Raw genomic sequence first — 21,383 nt, 5'->3', positions numbered from 1 at the left:
CTCATCTGTGCCACTGCACAGACAAATGGCATTTCAGCCCATCAAAACGGGCGAAGTTGACTGCCTATATAAATCCTGCAGAAATGCCATATCGTCAGAATCTTTCGACTGAGGAGTGGCTAGCATGACTCGCTGGGCAGCGTAGTAGTAGGTCAAGCTACACAATGCTTGTTCCCGTTATCTCAAGGAACCAGGGTTACGTGAGTAACCATTAAAGTTCCTTTTCTCTGTGGTTCACTCGTATTGCATCAATTTGCTGACACTTATGGGGAACTTAATCCCAAAGTCTCGAGTGGCTCAAAGGGAGGGTCCTGAAGTACCCTAAAGACTGTGGAGAGATCCCATGATGGGACCGAGCATTGGCGTGGAGGACTCCTAGCCCCCCTGAGAAACTTAACGACCAGGTCGTGTTTCCCATCTTGCATCGATTGGCCGGCCACTGGGGCATGATTCGCTGTGTTGGCCGCCACATATACTTTGAGCATGGACGGGGCTCACCCATCCTCCAGCATCTCCTGCAGAAACATAAGAACTGACACAATCTCACATTTTGGCAGGCTGAAATGCCATTTGTCACCAACGTGAACCAATCACGATTCAGAATTCTGAGATTATGGAGTTTTCCCCATAGGCATCAGTGAACTGACGCAATGTAAGTGAACCGTATTGAAAGGGAACTCCCTTTAACGGACTATATTCACTATTTAGTACAGCCTCTTGTAACTTATAGCTTGAAAAAAGGTCAAAATACCATTTGACCTTTAATGTAACCTTCAAACCAACAGCATGTTAAACACAGCTGCTTTGCTACTGGTTAAAAAGTTTAGAGACAAAGTCTATAACTCAGCGTGGCTAGAGCAATACCAGAATCATGACGCAAATATCAATACAGTTGCACAGCTTTTTCAGGATCCATCAATGTGGAAGTAAAATCTCAGGCAAGCCCAGATAGTAGCAGTGTGTTCCTGTACAGAATGAAACTGCATGTGCTTGAGCTTGTGTTAAAGCATATGTGTGAACATAATGTGTGGAGGATTGGTTTACTAATGGCAAACATCCGGATCACTAAATGTCTTTGACCTTCCTAAGGATTCATTGACTCTGATTGGCTGACGGACTAAGCTGTCTGGCTCGATCAAAGGGCAGTTTTGTGACCCTAATCAACATGCACATATATGTTATGTGACCTACATATCACTAACACAGATTGGAATGGATTGGAATATAAAGAAGTGGCTTTGGAATTTTAGGGTCTATGCTGAAGTTTGTTTGAACTATGTTTAAGTAGGTTTGTATGTTGTTTGGGTATGTGGTGTAGTCGTAATATAGGTAGGATTTAGGTGGGTAAGTTTTTCTAAAGTATTGTTAGTGTTCTGTAGTCAGCATAGTCTTCAGATTCAATGGAGGTTGACAATAGAGGTTAGTTGGGTTCCTCAAAATCATGGCATCATTACCTAATAAAAAATAAGTATGTTGTAGCACACATACAAAAGAGTATTACGGAAATAATATACACTGATTCATAATGCTCCGAAGTTTCCTGAAGCATTGTTTTGAAATCGGCCATCACTTTATAAGTCGTTATTTTGGGTTTTTTTTGGCGCACCAAAAATATTCTCGTCGCTTTATAATATTAATATTGAACCACTGTACTCACATGAACTGATTTAAATATGTTTTTAGTACCTTTATGGATCTTAAGAGAGGAAATGTCATTGCTCCCTATGAAGGCCTCACGGAGCCATCGGATTTCAACTAAAATATTTTAATTTGTGTTCTGAAGATGAACGAAGGTCTTACGGGTGTGGAACGGCATGAGGGTGAGTAATAAATGACAGAATTTTCATTTTTGGGTGAACTAACCCTTTAAAATAAGTGTACTTCTTTAAAGCACAACAAAAGGTCATTAAAACAATGATTTAAAATGCACTTTACATTAAAAACTTTAATTTGACATTATTACAAAGCGCACTTTAAAAGTGGACTTAAGTGGGTTAAAAAAATAGTCATGAAAATGTACTCTCTCTGAGTATACTTAAGTGCCATTTTATTTATTTAATAATATATTATCTGCATTAATAATATATCATTGTTGGGTTACTCTGCATAAAAGCAGAGTGTGGTAGAGTTACTCTAAATAGAGTCAGATAAAATATTGACTCATGTACCTTACCATTGCTGAATATTACAACATCAAAGTCTATTTAGTGCGGAGAAGGGAACTAAAATTAAAACCCTGTCAGTCAGTGTAACACACACACACACACACACACACACACACAGTGATTTGTCATTCTGTTACTTTAGATGTTATGGATCCTCAAAGAGACTTAAGCAATTCAGCCATAACTGATGTCTAAGAACTGACATTATTGCATTAGTGAGACGTGAGGGAGAGAGAGAGGGCCTGTTATTATTGCATTATCCCTGCGCTGCTGGTATTGCATAACTCTAGTTATAGAATGACTCACTCCTCTTCCTCTCAACACAGTGACGTACATTTCTTAGCATCTATTTCTGTGTGTGTCTGAATGCAGCCAGGCACGTTATCTGAGTCTCATGGATTGCCGAGCAGTCACAGGCAGTGACGAATAATGCAGTTTTGTTATCGGAAAACTTTGTGTACATTCGACCAACCATTCTGATAATTGCATTTTTTAAAGACCCCAATTAAACTAACCTAGTTTTCTTTCATGCATTGACGTATTTATTGAAACAGGATGTTTGGGATGAAGCTTTTTTCAATGGCTTGCTAGTCAGTTGGCTTGCTGGTGGCTTGCTTAAATGGCTTGCCAGTGCTAATCAGTGTCATTCTCATTCTGGTGAGCGCTTGATTGGTCAGAAATGTGTAGTACTGGATGAATCATCAATATTTTTGAATCATTTTCCTGGAAAAAGAGAGATTGTACATTTTAAATGAGTATATCTGCTACAGGTTAGTTTTTTTCACATTTAGTTGCAAGCTCAAAATTAATATGTGATCTCAAAACTAAAAGACGTGGATTGAAAGCCACAAAATTCCAATTTTAATTTCAATCATTGCATAGCATTGCATTATATTTTTCAAACTACAGAGCTTTGATCATAAAACTAAGCATTTAAATATCACCTCACTTAGACATATTATTGGCAGGTAATAAAGTGACAACTGATAGTTATACTGTTACAGATATCTCAAGGATTTACATTACAAGCTATCAGAATTTCAGCACCAAATTGCATATTTTTGCTCAGTTTGGGCAACATAATAAAATTGAGCTTTTTTTCTTCCTCGTGTTTGAGCACCCTATGCTATATCATACTATACATGAGCCATAAAAGCCTGGTGTATCAAATATGATACTCAACAAAACACATATAGTATGCAAACATTTTTTTTTTTTATATATATATAGATTTTGTCTAATGGTTCAATAAACTGTTGCATTTAAAAAAAAAAATAGATTTTTTTGGACTACTATTACTATTAACTTTACATGGTTAATATGATAGGGCTCTATGACTCTAAATGTTTTACTTCAAATGTTTACTTGCACATTTTATCATGCATTTATATAACTTTTTTTCAGAACAAACAAAGAACAACCAAAGCTGGAGAAAAAAAAATGGACGGGTTGAAAGAAAAATAATCATGAAAATTAAAAATGATACTAAATTAAGGATGGAAACCACGATTTGCACTTATGTTAGTGAAATCTCGGCAAGAGGGTTATGAAAGTAAAAAAAGTGGGAAAGAAAACTCTCACACACACACAAATGGCATCATGGGTAGAGAGGCGAAGCAGTAAGAGAGAAAAATGAGGGTTGACAGAAAGATTCTTACCTTCCTCGTTCATTGAGTGATAATATTTTAGCTTGCCATAAGTCCCCAGCTCTACAATATCACACAGAGACAAGGGTAAGGAAATACACGCTTGCACATGTAGACGAGCACACAAACACACACACACAGACAGACACATATACTGTATAAGTGTCAGTGAGGATGAGGAGGTAAGGTGGCTAAAAACAAAATCTCTCTCTACGCCGATCTCACAGGCATAAGTGCAAAAAAAAAAAAAAAAAAAAAAAACTGAACAAAAAGAAAAAAGGGGAGAAAAATAGGCCTTATATTTAAGTGTACTTTCTGCCTTACATGTGGAACAAAAAAAAATGGAAAGTACTAGTGAAAATTACAAGTTTAATCAGAGTTTGTGAGAGTCAAAGTGCATATGTTTTTATCAGTCTGTTGGGAAAACAAAATTTAGTGGTTTAGTATTTTTTTTTTAGTAAATTTGGTAGTTAATGGAATCAAGCCTCTGAAAGATATTTAGAGATTTGCATGAGCTACACTAAAAGTTTGGAATTGGAAAGATGTTTTAATGCTTTTGAAAGAAGTCTCTTCTGCACACTAAGGCTGCATTTATTTGATCAAAAAATACAATACAAGCAGAAATCTAAAATAACTGTTGAATATATTTTAAAATGTAATTTGTTCCTGTGATGGCAAGTCCTTCAGAAATCCTTCAGAAATCATTCTAATATGCTGATTTGATGCTCAAGAAACATTTCATATTTTTACCAATGTTGAAAACAGTTGTGCTGCTTCATATTTTTTGGAAACTTTCATGATTCTTTAATAAATATAAAGTTCAAAAGAACAGAAATTATTTGAAATAGAAACACTTTGTAACATTATAAATGTCTTTAACTGTCCCATTTGATTCAATTAATGCATCCTTGCTGAATAAAAGTATTTTTTATTAAATAAATTGTACTGACCCCAAACTTATGATTGTTTGAGCAGAATTTCATATTATGCATCCAAATGTTTTTTTGTCTATGCAGTCTATTATTGATGTATCATTTACTATTTCAGACCCATTTTTCCTGTCTAATAATAATAAGCTGCAAACTAGTCCAGACTTACAAAGAGTTAAAAGTCTGGCAATGTGAGAAAGCAATGCTAAAATTATGTATAAAATGATTTGCTGCTCTCAACCTAAGCAAAGTCTATTTTCATTTTACTGTTGTTGCAGCATAGCCTCGAGCTTACTTCTGATTGGCCAGTGGTTAGTGATTATTCTGTGAGGATCTTTAGCTTCAACACTTGCTGTGTTCACAGCCTCAAACCGTTGTAACGTGATGTTGTTAGCCATTTCGACATCACATTTCAACATCGTAAGCCATTTTGGCATATGCATGGTGTTAGGGGTCTCAAAAAATTAGTTTCAGAATTCAAACAAGAGTTAGGAACAAGGCCAAGTTTGAGTTTGAGTAAATCAAATTGATTAAACATATATAACATATATAAACATATATATTTATATAACATTTTTGCTTCATCCTAAAACATTCTATATATCTTCAGGTTTAAATTAGATTATCAGATTTTATACATGGCTTCAGATTTTTGGATTTCTTCAGATTTTTTACTTCTTCTATGATGTGTACTTCATATGATATATGATGTAAACATGTTCTCGTTAAGCAATGAGTCCGGCGACTTTGCAGAATGACCTCTGCAGCTGTTGACCGTTCATCCCAGCGGCGCAAAGCTTTTAACATCGATTCGGCTGGGAAAGGGTGTGCGACTGCATGCATGTGTCTGCGTGTGCTCACGTTACATAATAAAGGTCACATAAAATAACCTATCAGATGGTTACTGGCATGTGTGAATGTCTGTGCATGTTCGTATGCATTTAGCCGGAAGGGCTGAATAACAGCGTCTTTATGAATGCATGCGTGTCCGTTTGACGGGGCAGACAGATCATTCCAAAAATAGAGAAATTGTTGGTCCGGCGTGGGGGTCGAGCTCAATAATCAATACAAACTGCTGTGCAAGAGGTCAGACAGTGAAAAACACATACACACACACAGACAAAACACAGACAAAACCACTGCATATACCATCTGTAATGTCTGAAGAGTGTGAAAGGTTGTGAGAGCTGTGGCAGTGCGAGGTCTGTGTGTGTAATGAAGAGGGATGAATTACGTGTGCATATGGAAAATCAGGCAGTAGTCATTTATGATGTGTTCAATATCAATTAATGAACTTATGCAATTAATCAATTAATTTGGAGGGTGTGTGTTTTACTCCAGAACTCCATGTGCCAGCACACATAAGGAATACTCGTCACATCTAGCCACCAAAACAAATATATTATGAACCCAATCACGATGTGTTGCTGTGTTTATATAACAGCAGCAGTTTTACAGAGCTTGAATGTGATGCTGCAAGTGACATAATGACTTGTTTTTTGTTTTTATATATATATATATATATATATATATATATATATATATATATATAAAAAAAAAAAAAAACAAGTCATTATGTCACTTGCAGCATCACGTGTATATATATATATATATATATACACGGGTTAGACAATGAAACTGAAACATCTGGTTTTAGACCACAATAATTTATTAGTATGGTGTAGGGCCTCCTTTTGCTGTCAATATAGCATTAATTCAGCTTGGGAATGACAGATACAAGTCCCGGACAGTGGCCTGAGGCATTTTGAGCCATCCCTCTTCCAGAACAGAGGCCAGGTCACTATGTGATGCTGGTGGAGGAAAATGTTGCTCCTCCAAAATTCCCCAAAGTGGATCAAAAATATTTAGATCTGGTGACTGTGCAGGCCATGGGAGATGTTCAACCACTTTCATGTTCATCAAACCATTCTGTCACAAGTCTTGCTGTGTGTATTGGTGCATTTTCATGCTGATATATGGCACCCCCTGCAGGGTACAATGTTTGAATCATTAGGTCCACATGGTCCTCCAGAATGGTTCGGTAGTCCATGGCAGTGACGCGTCCATCAAGCACAGTAGGGAATGTCATGTTATTGCAGCCCAAACCATCACTCATCCACCCCATGCTTCACTCTGGGCACTCAACAGTCTGGGTGTTAAGCCTCTTTGGGGGTTCACCACACCATAAATCCCACGGATGTGGGAAAGTGAGTGAAGGTGAACTCATCAGAGAACAATACATGTTTCACATTGTCCATAGTCCTGGATTTGCACTGCTAGCTCCAATGAAACCCACAGTTTTCACTGGCACGAGTGACCATGAATTTTGACCTGTGGAGCTCCCAACGAACAGTTTTGGTGGAAACAGGAGAGTCGAGGTGTGTATTTAATTCTGAAGTGAGTTGGGCAGCTGTGGTTTTACGTTTTTGGATACAATCCGGGTTAATACCTGGACATCCCTTTCAGCCAGCTTCCTCTTACATCGACAGTTACTCCTGTTGGATGTGGTTCGTCCTTTGTAGTTGTATGCCAGCATTTCCCTGGATACTGCAGAAGATGCGCCAGCGAGACGCGCACAAACAATTTGTCCTCTTTTGAACTCTGATATGTTATGCAGTGTGGATTGCAATATTTAATGTACTTTGATCTTACTTGTGCAATGTAAAATCAGTGAAGATTGGCTGCCAGGCCGTGCATATATAGACCTAAGAATAACCTCGAACACTATAGCTTCTTTTCCACCGTCGGGCCGAACGGTTCTTAGAATGGTAAGGAACGGTTCCAGTTGTGTTTCCACTGGAGCCTGGTACGGCACAGCACGATTACAAACCCATCTCGGCCTGGAATTCTCGGCACGGTTGTCTAAATCGTGCTGGTAGAATCCGTGAAGTGATGTCAACACACAGGATTTGTCACTTGTCTGTTGCCTGGCTACCAATTTCTCCGTAGCTGGCTAAGCGCTCTTTTGGAGCGACGTAAACACAAATTAATAATAAAATTAAAAGAAATATCTAATAATCCGCAATAACGCGGTCGTTATTACATCTCATATCATAAGTAAACTGTTGCGCTACCAAGGCAACGACTGACGCTTTTATATTACATTCCAAAGAGTGTCCATTATCAGCCCCACAGTGGAAAATGAAACGTAACCGTAACAGCTGGTCCAGATCGGCACAGAACGGAACGGTTACGCAAAGAGAACCGTTCGGCCCGATGGTGGAAAAGGATCAGTGTTTCGGTTAAATTGTCCAACCCCTGTGTGTATATAGGTAACAACGAGGCTAAAGGCACTCTGGGGTAAAAGATTTTATTCTCTTTTAAACCACCAGATTTTTGATGATGCACATGGAAATTTGGCTGATCCCTGACGCGATTGCAACAACAGCGCAAAGTCGATTCTGTGCTAATTTTCAGTTTTGTTCAAGGTAAATAAAGCAATTTCTATAATGGAAGAATGTGTAAATGTATGATATTTGGGATAATGGGCAACCCTGATGTTTGGGCTAAAGTCATAATAATTAACATGATAATAAATAGCTGGCTGACTTTTGTTGACATGGCATAATTAGATTTAGATGGTAAATATCATATATCAAGTTGGGTGTCTACCTTAGAGATAATCACCATACTGTCCTTCCATACACAGCAACATAACTGACATTTTGACGCTTCAAAAAGTTCTTAAGGACTGACTGAGCGGTTTAGTCCAAATTTTCTGAAGAGACATGATCGCTTTATATGATGAACAGATTGAATTTAGGCTTGGTTAGTATGGTTGCTTGACATGCGAGAACCAATGAGGTTCATTCTCGTGTGTTATGCAGCACATTTGAGCTTCCACAAGAGGTTTGTTCTCGCACATTGAGCAGGTTCGGTTGAGCTTCTGTTTATGTTCACTGATCAATGTTTATATGTGAATAAAAGCCTAAATTAAATCTTAAATAAAATCAGAAATTTCATTTTTGGCTGAACTATCCCTTTAAATTATTATGGGATCTCATTCAATGCTTTCAGAATATTTACTTTTTAAAATAATTGTGTTTCTATATTTTTAAAATCAACATTATTTTAATGACTATATTCTTTCATTTATCAAACTAAAATGAAAATAGTACAAACTTTGCTAAAATGATTGTTTTGAACAACTTAACTGAGATATTATTACAAACACATTTGTGATTTATTTTCACACAAAAGCTATTGCTCCATCAATGTTCAATAAAAACATAAATATTTTTTCTGCAATCATACACTATGGGAGTATTGAAAAGCACATTTTTCTTAGAGCATACAGTCTACTCGCATAGGGTAATATATACTATATAGCAAATCTCAAATGATTGTTTATAATCGCTAAATGTAAACTATATTATTGCACAGCGCTAATCTGCAAAATGCAACTATAAGGCATAAAGATATTAAAATATTATAAACATTAAAGGTGCTAAAGAGGATCTTTTCGTCGACTGAGAAACCAAAGACGGTTAGTGAGTTTTTGAAATGAGCGCATGCGTAAGAACAACCCCCCTCCTTCACAGCTCATTTCGAGGGAACGCCTACCAAAACTCGTGCACGAGTATTGGAACACGAGTGTTTGTTTACAACCGGCATTCGCTGTGTCGTGTTAGTGGATTCATTATGTCGGACTCACCGCAGATAACTCATAATCTGCAGTTGTTACTCCTGTCTCCTGACAAAAACATTGCATGCGGCGCCTGTAGAGTGTGGAAAGTTACTGGAGCGCGCAGCCGCGCACGTCTCGCACAACGAACGTCATGGCAGTGATTGACAAGCCAGAGGGCCAATTGTTTACGCGATGATCGGCTGATGTTTTTAAGGCCCTACCTTGTGCACAGATGATGTATATTAATATTATTCCTTTCAGTGCACCTAATAAATAGTCTTTTATCAGTTAGTAAAGACAGTTTCAAGTAATATTGCAAAAATGTATAAAACAAAACATCCTCTTTAGCACCTTTAACATCAAGATATTATGTAATGCTGCCTTGGAACAATGCGTATTGTGAAAAGTGCTATAGAATTAATTAAATAAATAAATTTAAAACCTAAAAAGACACTTCTGGCTTTTTTGCATCTCTGCCAGTGAGAAAAAGAGATTTTAAGAAAATAAAATGAGTATGAGAAATATGCGCAACCCAGGTAATGGATCTTAAAGTGGGTAACTGTAATCTGACTAATTTAATAACAATCTGTTAGACTGTTTTTTTGCTAATAAAGATTAGATTACAGTAACTACAAAAAAGCAAGGATAAACTATAAACATGGGCAAGGGCGGGAAAAAAATGCAAAAATAAAACATTTAAAAAAAAGAATCAGCTGGGTTTTAGTTTGTGTGTCTAGAAAAATGCATAAAATAACAGTAAAGGTCTTTGTGAGCTATTAACTGTAGTCATTATTCATACACATGTCAATGAAAAACAAAATGTGTCCAGTTTGCAATGGTGTTATGGAGATATTAGGGTTATGGGTTACACGCGATGAAGCTTTAGCAAGCAAAAACACACATGGACACTTTAAAGAAACAAACAATATCCAGTATCCATCCCTGAATACTGAGAGGAAATTGAATAAACAGCACTACAGACAGCAGGGACAAGCAGGGACATGAGGCTCAGTGTTTGTGTGTGGTTTTGGGGTAACGTGAGTGGTCAGCTGTGACTGTGATGACAACGAGATTTAGAGAATAACTCACCAGAGTCAGCAAATTCTGAGGAAACAGCAGACAGAGAAAAACAGAAAGAGATAGAGAGAGACAGAGACAGAGAAAGAGATGAAAAAGAATATAAGCAGGAAAAACAGTATTTAGCTCTAGTGCAAAGCCATGTAATGAATAAAAAATGATGAGATGTGCTACTATTAAAATCCCCATAAAACGTGCATGTAAAACTGATTGATATTTTTAAAATGCAAGGTTTCATTTAAGAGCTGAAAGCTTTTAAAGACCCCACTGAATCAAAAATTGAGTTCTGTGGCTTTTAGCTCATACTGTATCTTTTAGATTTGAGCTCATCCATGTGAAAAAAAAAAAAAAAAAAAAAAAAAAACTTAATAAACACAGATTGATTAAGCATTAAACTACCACAAATATTGATGACTCATCCTGCATTCACTCATATGGTCCAATCAAAATGCTTTCTTAAATGAGAATGCCCCTTTCCCTAATGCCACCAATTTATAGAGCGCAATGGTTCTGGAAGTAAATACATATATTTTCTCCATAAGGAAATTGATATTTAACAATAACCTAAACCTTTAATTAAAGACAAAACTACTGTGAGCTACGAAGTTGCCAATGGTAATATGCTTTTGTTGAAGCCAATCATCTGCTTTATTTCAAATTGTTTTTATAAATGGATATAAACTTTTAATGCAGTGTGTAATATAGCTGTTTGTAAATGTAAAAGGTCTTTAAAGTTTTAGGGCCCTATCATATACCTGGAACAATGCAACACCAGGCATGACGCGAGTGTTTTTTGCTAGTTTCAACCAGACACAGTTATCATTTTCACGTCAAGCACCCACAATGTTTAAATAGCAAATGCACTCGAAAACAAGGTGTGTTCAGGTGCATTGTTGGTGTGTTGCTATTTTGAGGCAACTGAAAATGACTGCACCATTGACCAACAAAAACCTGGTCTAAAGTCAATGTTGCAGAATTTATTTAAAGGGCACATTAGTAATATGCGCCTATAGGCAGGTAGTTATTAAAAATAAAAGGATTACAATGTAAAAGAGTATTATTGTGTACATAAAGGTAAAAATGCCTACATGTCTTAATGGATAATCATTGCATGTATCAGAATTACCTATTTGCAGTAATTGACCAATGAAATTGGCAAATTATTTGACCAATCATGGCAATACCACAAGTGTATGTAAACTGACTCGTCAGGTTGAGGGTGTCTATATTCCGCCATGTAAATAGCAATCCGCCATGGTGTAAATACAACTGGCTTTTAAAGGGAATGGGAGATGACACTCTATTAGTTTTTTGCTCTTTACGTCCAAAACACACCCATGACTCATTAGGAGACTAGGTACAACCCATTTGGACCATGCGCCTGGCTTGCCAACTATTTTTTACATTGTTAAACTAGCAAAAGTGGATTCGGACACGCCCTAAGCGCACCTGCGCCATGCGCTTCAGACCATGATCGTTAAAATAGGGCCCTTAAAGTTCAAAGTGCATGACAAAGTTACTGTCTCCTCAAAGAAAGAATTGATTCCAATTCAGGCTCACGCCCTGTTACATACCTACATAAGTGTGTAACAAATTTGGGTTCTGAGCCGCCTGCAAGCAGGACAACAAATTACAATAGTTTGGGTCATCTGATCAAGCAGAGTCGAATAGGCTCTTGGAAAGGAGGGGTTTAGAGAGACTGAATCTTTGAACAAACTGTTTTCAGACTCTTTGAGAAATGAGGTGATGTGCAATATATTTAATGAGAAAATTGTGTTTTTTGAACTTGGATGCATGCAAAACTATTGTAGGAGACCTTCAAATTAGCATTATGGGGCAAATAATAATCAAGTTTAACAGCTGAATTTGTGGTGAAAAACTACATTGAAGCACTGCAAATGACAATCTCACTACGCTATCAAAATGCTGAAACATTTGTGTGTATATAAAATATGTTGTTTATCAACAACTTTAAATGAATAGTTTTATATTTCTGTATTATTTTTAATTTGATTATGTCATTCACAATCCTTCAGGGGATTGTAGAACATTTCCTCACTAAAGTACATAGTCTTTTCAGATTTTTAAATACTTTTTTGCTTCAAATAGAAAATTGTAATGTGTTTCACCTCATAGATGGTTACTTTGGTTCATGGTTTGTAATGATTTAACAAAGACTTTTTTTAAAATCCATATGGAAAAATACTTCTGGAACCAACGCCGCTGAGAAAGTGGGTGGAGCACTAATGCAATCTATGACTAGCAAGAGCAAGTAGAAAATCATGTTAATGGCTGTAATTTAACTATTTAAAAAAAGCAATGATATGTTCTCTGCAAGCAAACAAGTTGATATGTTCTTCGCAACTGTCTCAATACATCAGCAAAGATCAGAAAACTCTCATCAAGTGATTGCATGGGGACTTTTAAAAGGGATTGTTCACCCAGAAAAACAAAAAAAAATCTGTCATCATTACATCAAATTTATAGCATAGAAGAAGATTATTTTGAAGAATGTTTGTGTCAATACAATGAAAGTCAATGAGGTCCTAAACAACACTGGATTCCAGTGACTTTGACACAGAGACATTTTTTTTTTTTTGCTTTCCAAAGAAGAAAGAAATGCATGAGTGAGTAAATGATAACAGAATTTTCATCTTTGGGTGAACAATCCTTTAATAGCTGGTTTTACTCCAGGAACCAGAATTTACATTGAATATATTAGAATGGCAAAAGCTGAAAATTTTGTGAATGCATAAACAGCAGAAGTGTGATTTACCAGCCTAACCCATGTGTGAACTTGCGAACAATGTGTTAGGTGCATTCTGGTTAGGCGATACTGCCGTCATTTTTGTAGGATTATTTTTCTCTGTTAACAGTTATTTTCTGGCATATCTGCATATCTTACAGGGGTTAACCGGCTTCACAATGTTAAGACATGCATTGTATGTAATTAGAAATTATCGCACCAAAACATACTGTAAATTTCAGAACTTATAATTTACAAATATAAAAGAGCATTTTTTGATGCAAAAACTACTTGCTTAATACTGCCTCGACTTCACACGGGTAAATGCACAGGGTTATGATAGTTAACTAAAGCCGGGGACACACCTAACGATTAGCTGAAACATTCTAAGACTGAACTGAACACACATACCGACTGTTTCCTTCGACTGGAGCCGATTTTAATCGTTGACAGTCGGAGAAGAACGTCTCGGGTTACGAGTGTAACCCCTGTTCCCTGAGTAAGGGAACGAGACGCTACGTCGGATGACGTGATGGGAACCCATTACGTCGTCCGACGTAGCGTCGATAGTTCCCACGAAAGGGAACGTCTCAGGTTACGAGTGTAACCCCTGTTCCCTGAGTAAGGGAACGAGACGCTACGTCGGATGACGTGATGGGAACCCATCACGTCATCCGACGTAGCGTCGATAGTTCCCACGAAAGGGAACACAAACGTTTATGATTGAGACCGCTGCTAAGCAACACACTGTGCGCGGGATCTTGAAAATGGATGTAAACAAACAGCTGGCGCTCTTCATCTGCAGCTATATTTGTGCGGAAAATAACAAAAAAAGAGGAAAAACGCGCAGGATATGGGTAAGATCCTGGCTGGAGAGGCAGCATGGACTTTGTTCTCTACAGAGAGAATTTGAGGTGAGTAAACTTTGTTAAATTAATCTATTTTTAGAGCTTGCACTCCGGTGGTGTCGGCCGTTGTTAAGCAACGATAAGCTGCGATCCTCAATGAAGCTTGTTCGACTTGAAACGGCACTGTACAGACCATCAAATTACCACAGAAGTATACTACCACAATGCGACCTCAAAGGGCACTTTCACTTTCGCGATCAAAGGGGCAGGGCTCTTTATATTCTCTCTGTATATACTGTATCATTAACTGTTAATTTTGTATCCATATCTTTCCAGATAAATAATATAAAAAAACAGTCTAATCATTATCTTTATCACTTGTTGCCCCCCTATTGGCTGGTGCCCCAGGACACTCGCCCAATCCCGTCTATGGATAATCCGGCCCTGTACCTGACACGTTCAAAGCTTCCGCAATAGCAGCCCATCTTCTTTCCTTATTTCCTTCTATTATGGTATTCCTTCGAAGATATGTTGTATAGATATTCGTACTCTTGCCACAGTTCAAACAGTTTTTCTTCCATACCAGTTGTCCAATGTGTTTTTATGTTGCGAACTTTTTTGACGCCATTTCGCCGCTTGTTTACAATCGCCTGACACAGTCTCCAAGGAAACAGAGACATCATCAGTCGCAAATATTATGCTGCCTTCACATGCTCTCAGCGCTATTGTAAAGATGACTTTACTTGAAAAAAATTGAACGCCCCCCGCCCGGTTTGAAACTTGAATGCGATTTGCTCGTAATAACTACTTCAGAAGTGGGAATTATCAAATTTGAGAAGAATCTTTGTGAGGAGGACTGGCAATGACTGTTTCTAAGATTCTAAGACTAGAATCGTTAGACGCAGCACACTGCACGATTTTAAGCACCAACTGTAAACACCGACTGAACGCAACTGGCTCTGACTCGGCGCGATTGGACATGATCAGTCGTAAGTATCAAATTACATTCATAATCGTCCTTACAATCGTTAAATGTGTGCCCGGCTTAAAACCATAAAAAAACTTGTTACTTGAAATAAAATATACATTAACTGAAATAAAATATTAAAAACCTTAAACTTATTTTATTTCAGTTAGTTGCCGAAGGAACCTAAAATGATGTACTAAAATAACTAAATCTGAAATCAATGAAAATTATAAAGAAAAAAGTATAAAATAAAACAAAAAACTAATAAAAATTAGAAAATTCTTTAACTGAAATTTAAATGAAAACAATATAATTTTAAATATTACTGAACAACTATAATAGAATCTAAATGATACTAACCACCTCCACAGCAACACATCTATTCTTAGACTGTTCACATTTACTGTTGCTCTTGCAGTTGCAAATTTTCAGTCATTTCTCTCATTAGATATCCGTGATTGGGAGTTCTGCGTGAGGATGAAAAAGTTCCACATGCAGATTTTGCTCATGCTCAAGTCGCTCATGTTCAACAGAAAGCTGCTTGGTTTGAAAGTGAAAAACTACACTATTGTCACATGGACCTTTTTTGCCAGCAAAACCTCACCAAAATTTCACTAATGTGAATACATAATAAAAATCCACAATAAACATAAATACATAATAAAATAGTACCTATGTAACATGGAAATTCTATACATGTTTCTTTACAAGTGTCATTAATCTCTCATCAAAAGCAGCAGACACACCAAGCCACACCGTAACACTAGTGCACTTCATCAAACCATGACACAGTCTACAAAAATATCTGTCAAAAATCACATTACCAGCTCTCCCAGTAGGCAAACATATAGAGGAATAGGTCTCCTCATTATTACAATAAGATTGATAGGAACTTGTGTAGATGAAAAGAGAAATGGTGTGAAATGAAAGCGCATTTCAAATAAATAGCAGAATAAAAGAAAAATAAGAAAATTCCCACCCCCATTTTCTAATGAGTGTAAAGCAAATTTCATTTTTTAATCTAAAAATTTCTATCTATCTATCTATCTATCTATCTATCTATCTATCTATCTATCTATCTATCTATCTATCTATCTATCTATCTATCTATATTCTTATATCTATATATTCTTTTTTAATTAGTAAGTTATTTAGTTAGTTAGAGAATCACTTGTTTAAATAATTTATTAATTCTACTATTCAGAACATGATTCTGTTTTTAATTAATGTAGATGGAGTGTGTGTGTGTTTTACCTTCACTGAGAGGGTCAAGTGTGTGGATCATCAGCTGAAAGATGCTGTTCCTCATTAGGCTGTTGTGTAAAGAGGCGGAGCTTCCTCCTCTCTGCAGTCGTGGTTTGGCCTGCGATTGGAGGAGAAACATCAGTGAAATCACTGCGTAGTATAATATAGTCAATATTCAACTATACTATTGATTTGACTGCACTGACACTATTGGATGATAACTGAACTGAGCTGGACAATGTCATCACTGTTTTCTGCAGAACTGTTTTATAGATTAAATTAATTAATTTAATAATTGACGATCTTTACAGAACTGAATCAACACTGAACTGACTTCAGCTGAACAATAACACTATTTTGTTTTAGTGCTGCTGTACAGCCGAAATGAATTCTGTTCGCATCATTGAATTATTTTCCTGTTATCACTGTAAAACTGCTTTGAAACAATCTGTATTGTATAAAGCGCTATATAAATAAAGGTGACTTGACTTGACATCATAAGGCTTCAGAGTGACAGCCCGGTCGCCATAGAGACAGTATAACCATGACTCATCTAATGGAAGCAGCATTTTTGACCAATTCTAAACTGTGTCTGGACATCCTTCAGAGGTCAGAAATGGGTGGGTCAGAGTGATTGGGGACAAGGGTTAAGGGGAGGCTTAAACTGTCTTCAGAGCAGCTGATGCTATAGTAACATGTCAGTGCAATCAGAAGAGTCAGCTGCTGATTAACACAAGCATACAGGTGTCAGGAGTGTGTGTGTAGTGTGCTGAGACAAACACTCAGTAAATTGCTCTGAGGATCAGGGAACAGTGCTGGCAGATGTCAGGGTTCCGTCACTTTGAGGGAAAGAGGTGCAGACTGTAGCACTATATATCTATCCATCCATCTATCTTGGTCTGTCTATCTAACATAAAAGCACCAAAACGTATAATGTTTTTTGGAAATCCATCCATCCATCCGTATATCTATTTATCTTATCCATCTATTAATTAAGATATATTTTAAATAATTATAATAATAAATTCCTAGGTGATTCCCAGTAGATGTTTTGAAGAAGGCAGTTTTTCTTATATTGTGGAACAAAGAGTTTCATTAAGCAAGCTTCATGCGTTCCATCACAGAAGGGGCGCCGCTGGGGTTTCTGGCCTCCTGGCTAAGTTCTCCATCGAATTTCACCGTCAGCTGGGGGGTGGGGGGTGAGGTGTAGGCGATAGCGCCCCTGTCTGACACTTAGAATCGCCCTAATCTTCCCCCAGTTATAGTGCCCCTGCATCACAGCACTAACTAGGGCTGCACGATATTGGAAAAAACTGACATTGCGATATTTTATTTTTCTGTGATATACTGCGATATGAAATAAATTCACCAGATTACTTGAATACTTGAGTTTGGAAACAATTAATACTTCTAGAATTATTGGGGTGATTTAAATGAAATAAAAGTGTGTTGTATTTTTCAGGGAAGTATTCAAATGGAAAATGAATAATCAAATGTAAAGTAAACTGAATATAATTAATCTGTGTTAAAGCTGCAAAAGTGATTTTGTCTTTGTATTTTGTTGTTTGTTGCTGTCACTTTAAGACCGGATGTACAGATCCTTTATAATGATACACATCCGTTTTCTTTGTTTGCGTTACCTAAGACATAAGCAACTGTGTTTACAAGGATACACACAGAGACGGACATTTTGGCATAATTTTGCATGTATGTTTCCGTTCAAGCACAAATAGACGCAGAAGTGAACAGAATTCGGTGTTCATGTGCATGCACAGAAAAGCGCGTACAACTGACAGGACCTAAAACACATGCAAATTATGAACTTTCGGTCTATGATGGTTAAAGTGTCTGTACGGATTAACGATCCCAATACTAGTAAGTAAGTAAGTAAAATTTTATTTATATAGTACTTTTAACGCTACACTACACAAAGTGCTTTACACAATATAAAAACACAATCATTGAAAAACATTAAAGGATTAGTTCACTTTCAAATGAAAATTAGCCCAAGCTTTACTCACCCTCAAGCCAGTCTAGGTGTATATGACTTTCTTCTTTCTGATGAACACAATCGGAGATGTTTTAATAAATATCCTGATGCATCCGAGCGTTATAATGGCAGTGAACAGGGGTCACAAGTACGAGCTGAAGAAAGTGCTTCAATCCACATCCATCCATTCATTATAAAGCTCAGATGTGTCAGGAACTCAGGATATTTATTAAAATATCTCAGATTGTGTTCATCAGAAAAAAGAAAGTCATACAGTATACACCAAGGATGGCTTGAGGGTGAGTAAAGCTTGGGCTAATTTTCATTTGAAAGTGAACTAATCCTTTAATGAAGAGCTATACACAATATACTAGACATCACACTTCCTCCGATGTGACTATCGTGGATGTGCACATCGCAATATCAATGCTAAAACAATACATCGTGCAGCCCTAGCACAAACACAAATGCACAGACACATTGACAGGGACAACACTTACCGACAGTTTGCTGTCATCCTCCACTCCACTAGGGCTCAACTTCACAGTCAAGAGACGAACAAAAAGAGAAAGAAGAGAAGAGAGAAGAGACAACAGCACAGTGATGTGAGACAGGACCAGCAGACAGCACACTGACATCAGACTCCATAGAGACACACACTAACAACATATCAACAGAGCTGGGACAGAGCTGACAGAGTGCGTCTGACCTCACCGATTGTGTGTGCTCTGACCTCACCAACAGTGTGTTTTGACTTCTGACCTCACCAAGAGTGTTTGACCTCTGACCTCACCAAGAGTGTTTGACCTCTGACCTCAAAGAGTGGGTGTGCTTCATTACATTTCATTTCATTTTATTTATAAAGCACATTTAAAAACAAAGCAAGGTTGACCAAAGTGCTGTACAAATCATAAGATTCAAACATTTAAATACCAACCCTAAGAAGATGTTTTTTTAAGTTTAGATTTAAAAGAGGAGAGTGATGGTGCCATTCGGACCAATACCGGAAGTCTGTTCCAGAGTTTAGGGCCTACTACCGCAAATTCTCGATCTCCACAAAGTTTTTTCACACAGGGACTAACATAGGAACTTAAGTCACCAAGGTTCTGAATTCAATGAGTGTGCTGACCTCTAACCTCACAGAGAGTGTGTTTGACCTCTGACCTCAAAGAGAGAGAGTGTTTTAACCTCTAACCACACAGAGTATATTTTGTGACTTCTGACCCTGCTGAGTGTGTTTTGACCTCTGACCTCGCCAAGTGTGCAATTTCACCCCTGACCTAATAGTGATTTTGACCAATGACATCAAGGGTGTGTTATTACCTCTGACTTCACAGAGAGTGTGCTCTGACTTTTGACCTCTTACCTCACTGTGTGTGCTGTGACCTCACTGTGTCTTATTAAACATGACCTTACTGATTGTGTTCTGACCTAACTGTGTATTTTGACATTTCCAATGTTGTAACCTTAGACTCAACTAAATGTTTTGACCTTTGACCTCAAAAAGTGTGTGCTGTTACCTCTAACCTTACAGAGAGAGTATTCTGTCCTCTGTCCTCTGACCTGGCCTCTGACTTCACCAAATGTGTGCTGTGACCTCACTGTGTGTTATGAAATGTGACCTTACTGATTATGTGCTGACTGAGGAAAGACGTCAATAAAACAGCTTCAATGTCACTTAGTAGCTACACTATACTGCCAAAAGTTTTGGGATGCCTGCCTTTATGTGCACATGAACTTTATTGACATCCCATTCTTAATCCGTAGGGTTTAATATGGAGTTGGCCCACCCTTTGCAGCTATAACAGCCTCAACTCTTCTGGGAAGGCTTTCCACAAGGTTTAGGAGTGTGTTCATGGGAATTTTTGATCATTCTTGTAGAAGCGCATTTGTGAGGTCAGGCAGTGATGTTGGCAAGATGGCCTGGCTCACAGTCTCCTCTCTAATTCATCCCAAAGGTGTTCTATCAGGTTACCATATACCGGTCACCCATGTCTTTATGGACCTTGCTTTGTGCACTGGTTCGCAGTCATGTTGGAACAGGAAGGGGCCATCCCCAAACTGTTCCCACAAATTTGGGAGCATGAAATTGTCCAAAATGTCTTGGTATGCTGAAGCATTAAGAGTTCCTTTCACTGGAACTAAGGGGCCAAGCCCAACCCCTGAAAAACAACCCCACACCATAATCCCCCTCCACCAAACATTACACTAGGCACAATGCAGTCAGGCAAGTACTGTTCTCCTGGCAACCGCCAAACCCAGACTCATTCGTCGGATTGCCAGACAGAGAAGCGTGATTCGTCACTCCAGAGAACATGGCGCTTTTAGATCCAACACTTTGTATTGCACTTGGTGATGTAAGGCTTGGATGCAGCTGCTCAGCCATGGAAACCCATTCCATGAAGCTCTCTACACACTGTTCTGGAGCTAATCTGAAGGCCCCATGAAGTTTGGAGATCTGTAGCTATTGACTCTGCAGAAAGTTGACAGCTTCAGTGCACTGTGCCCCTCAGCATGCGCTGACCCCGCTCTGTGATTTTAAGTGACCTACCACTTTGTGGCTGAGTTGCTGTTGTTCCCAATTGCTTCCACTGTTATGATACCACTAACAGTTGACCATGGAATATTTAGTATTGAGGAAATTTCACAAATGGACTTATTGCACAGGTGGCAACCTATCACGGTACCACGCTTGAATTCACTGAGCTCCTGAGAGCGACCCATTCTATCACAAATGTTTGTAGAAGCAGTCTGCATGCCTAGGTGCTTGATTTTATACACCTGTGGCCATGGAAGCAATTGAATGTTTCCATGCAAAGTTGCGTATTTAACTTATGCACACATTTTGAATATCACATAATCATATCATGTTTCCATCTAGCAAGTGAAAGAGAACAATAACGTCACTTCCTGATACATTGGCGCTAAATATAACTAAGAAAAATGGAAGTTTCTGCAGTAGAAGCCACTGTATAAAATAATTTTTATATATAATACATTATTTGCGCCTCAGAGCACACAGACGAAACGCAATAAACGCTGTCATATTATCTTGCATTTAGATGCCTGGTGTTTGTGAATGCAATCGTGTGAGGTGCTTCAGTGAAGGAATTATACTGAACCGTCTTTGCTCAGGCATTACA

General features: G+C 37.8%; 1 protein-coding gene across 6 annotated transcripts in view; it reads right to left on the bottom strand.

Annotated features, from left to right (window-relative positions):
- LOC125265749 (sodium/potassium/calcium exchanger 2-like) overlaps positions 1-21,383 on the bottom strand; it is a 74,335-nt gene that overhangs the window by 27,388 nt on the left and 25,564 nt on the right. For 2 of the 6 annotated variants that reach the window (XM_048186176.1, XM_048186175.1), the window contains exons 3-6: positions 18,741-18,779; positions 16,260-16,368; positions 10,457-10,471; positions 3,824-3,874 (exon numbers count right to left, since the gene is read on the bottom strand). In XM_048186176.1, the coding sequence (XP_048042133.1) occupies positions 3,824-3,874; positions 10,457-10,471; positions 16,260-16,368; positions 18,741-18,779 (214 nt within the window). The remainder of the gene's footprint in view (positions 1-3,823; positions 3,875-10,456; positions 10,472-16,259; positions 16,369-18,740; positions 18,780-21,383) is intronic. The other 4 variants (XM_048186178.1, XM_048186177.1, XM_048186179.1 and 1 more) reach the window with 4 other exon arrangements.

The sequence above is a fragment of the Megalobrama amblycephala genome, linkage group LG3 (genome assembly GCF_018812025.1).
Source record: "Megalobrama amblycephala isolate DHTTF-2021 linkage group LG3, ASM1881202v1, whole genome shotgun sequence".
Taxonomy (NCBI): domain Eukaryota; kingdom Metazoa; phylum Chordata; class Actinopteri; order Cypriniformes; family Xenocyprididae; genus Megalobrama; species Megalobrama amblycephala.
The sequence above is the reverse complement of the archived record's forward strand: the minus strand, read 5'-3'. Positions and strand labels throughout refer to the sequence as shown.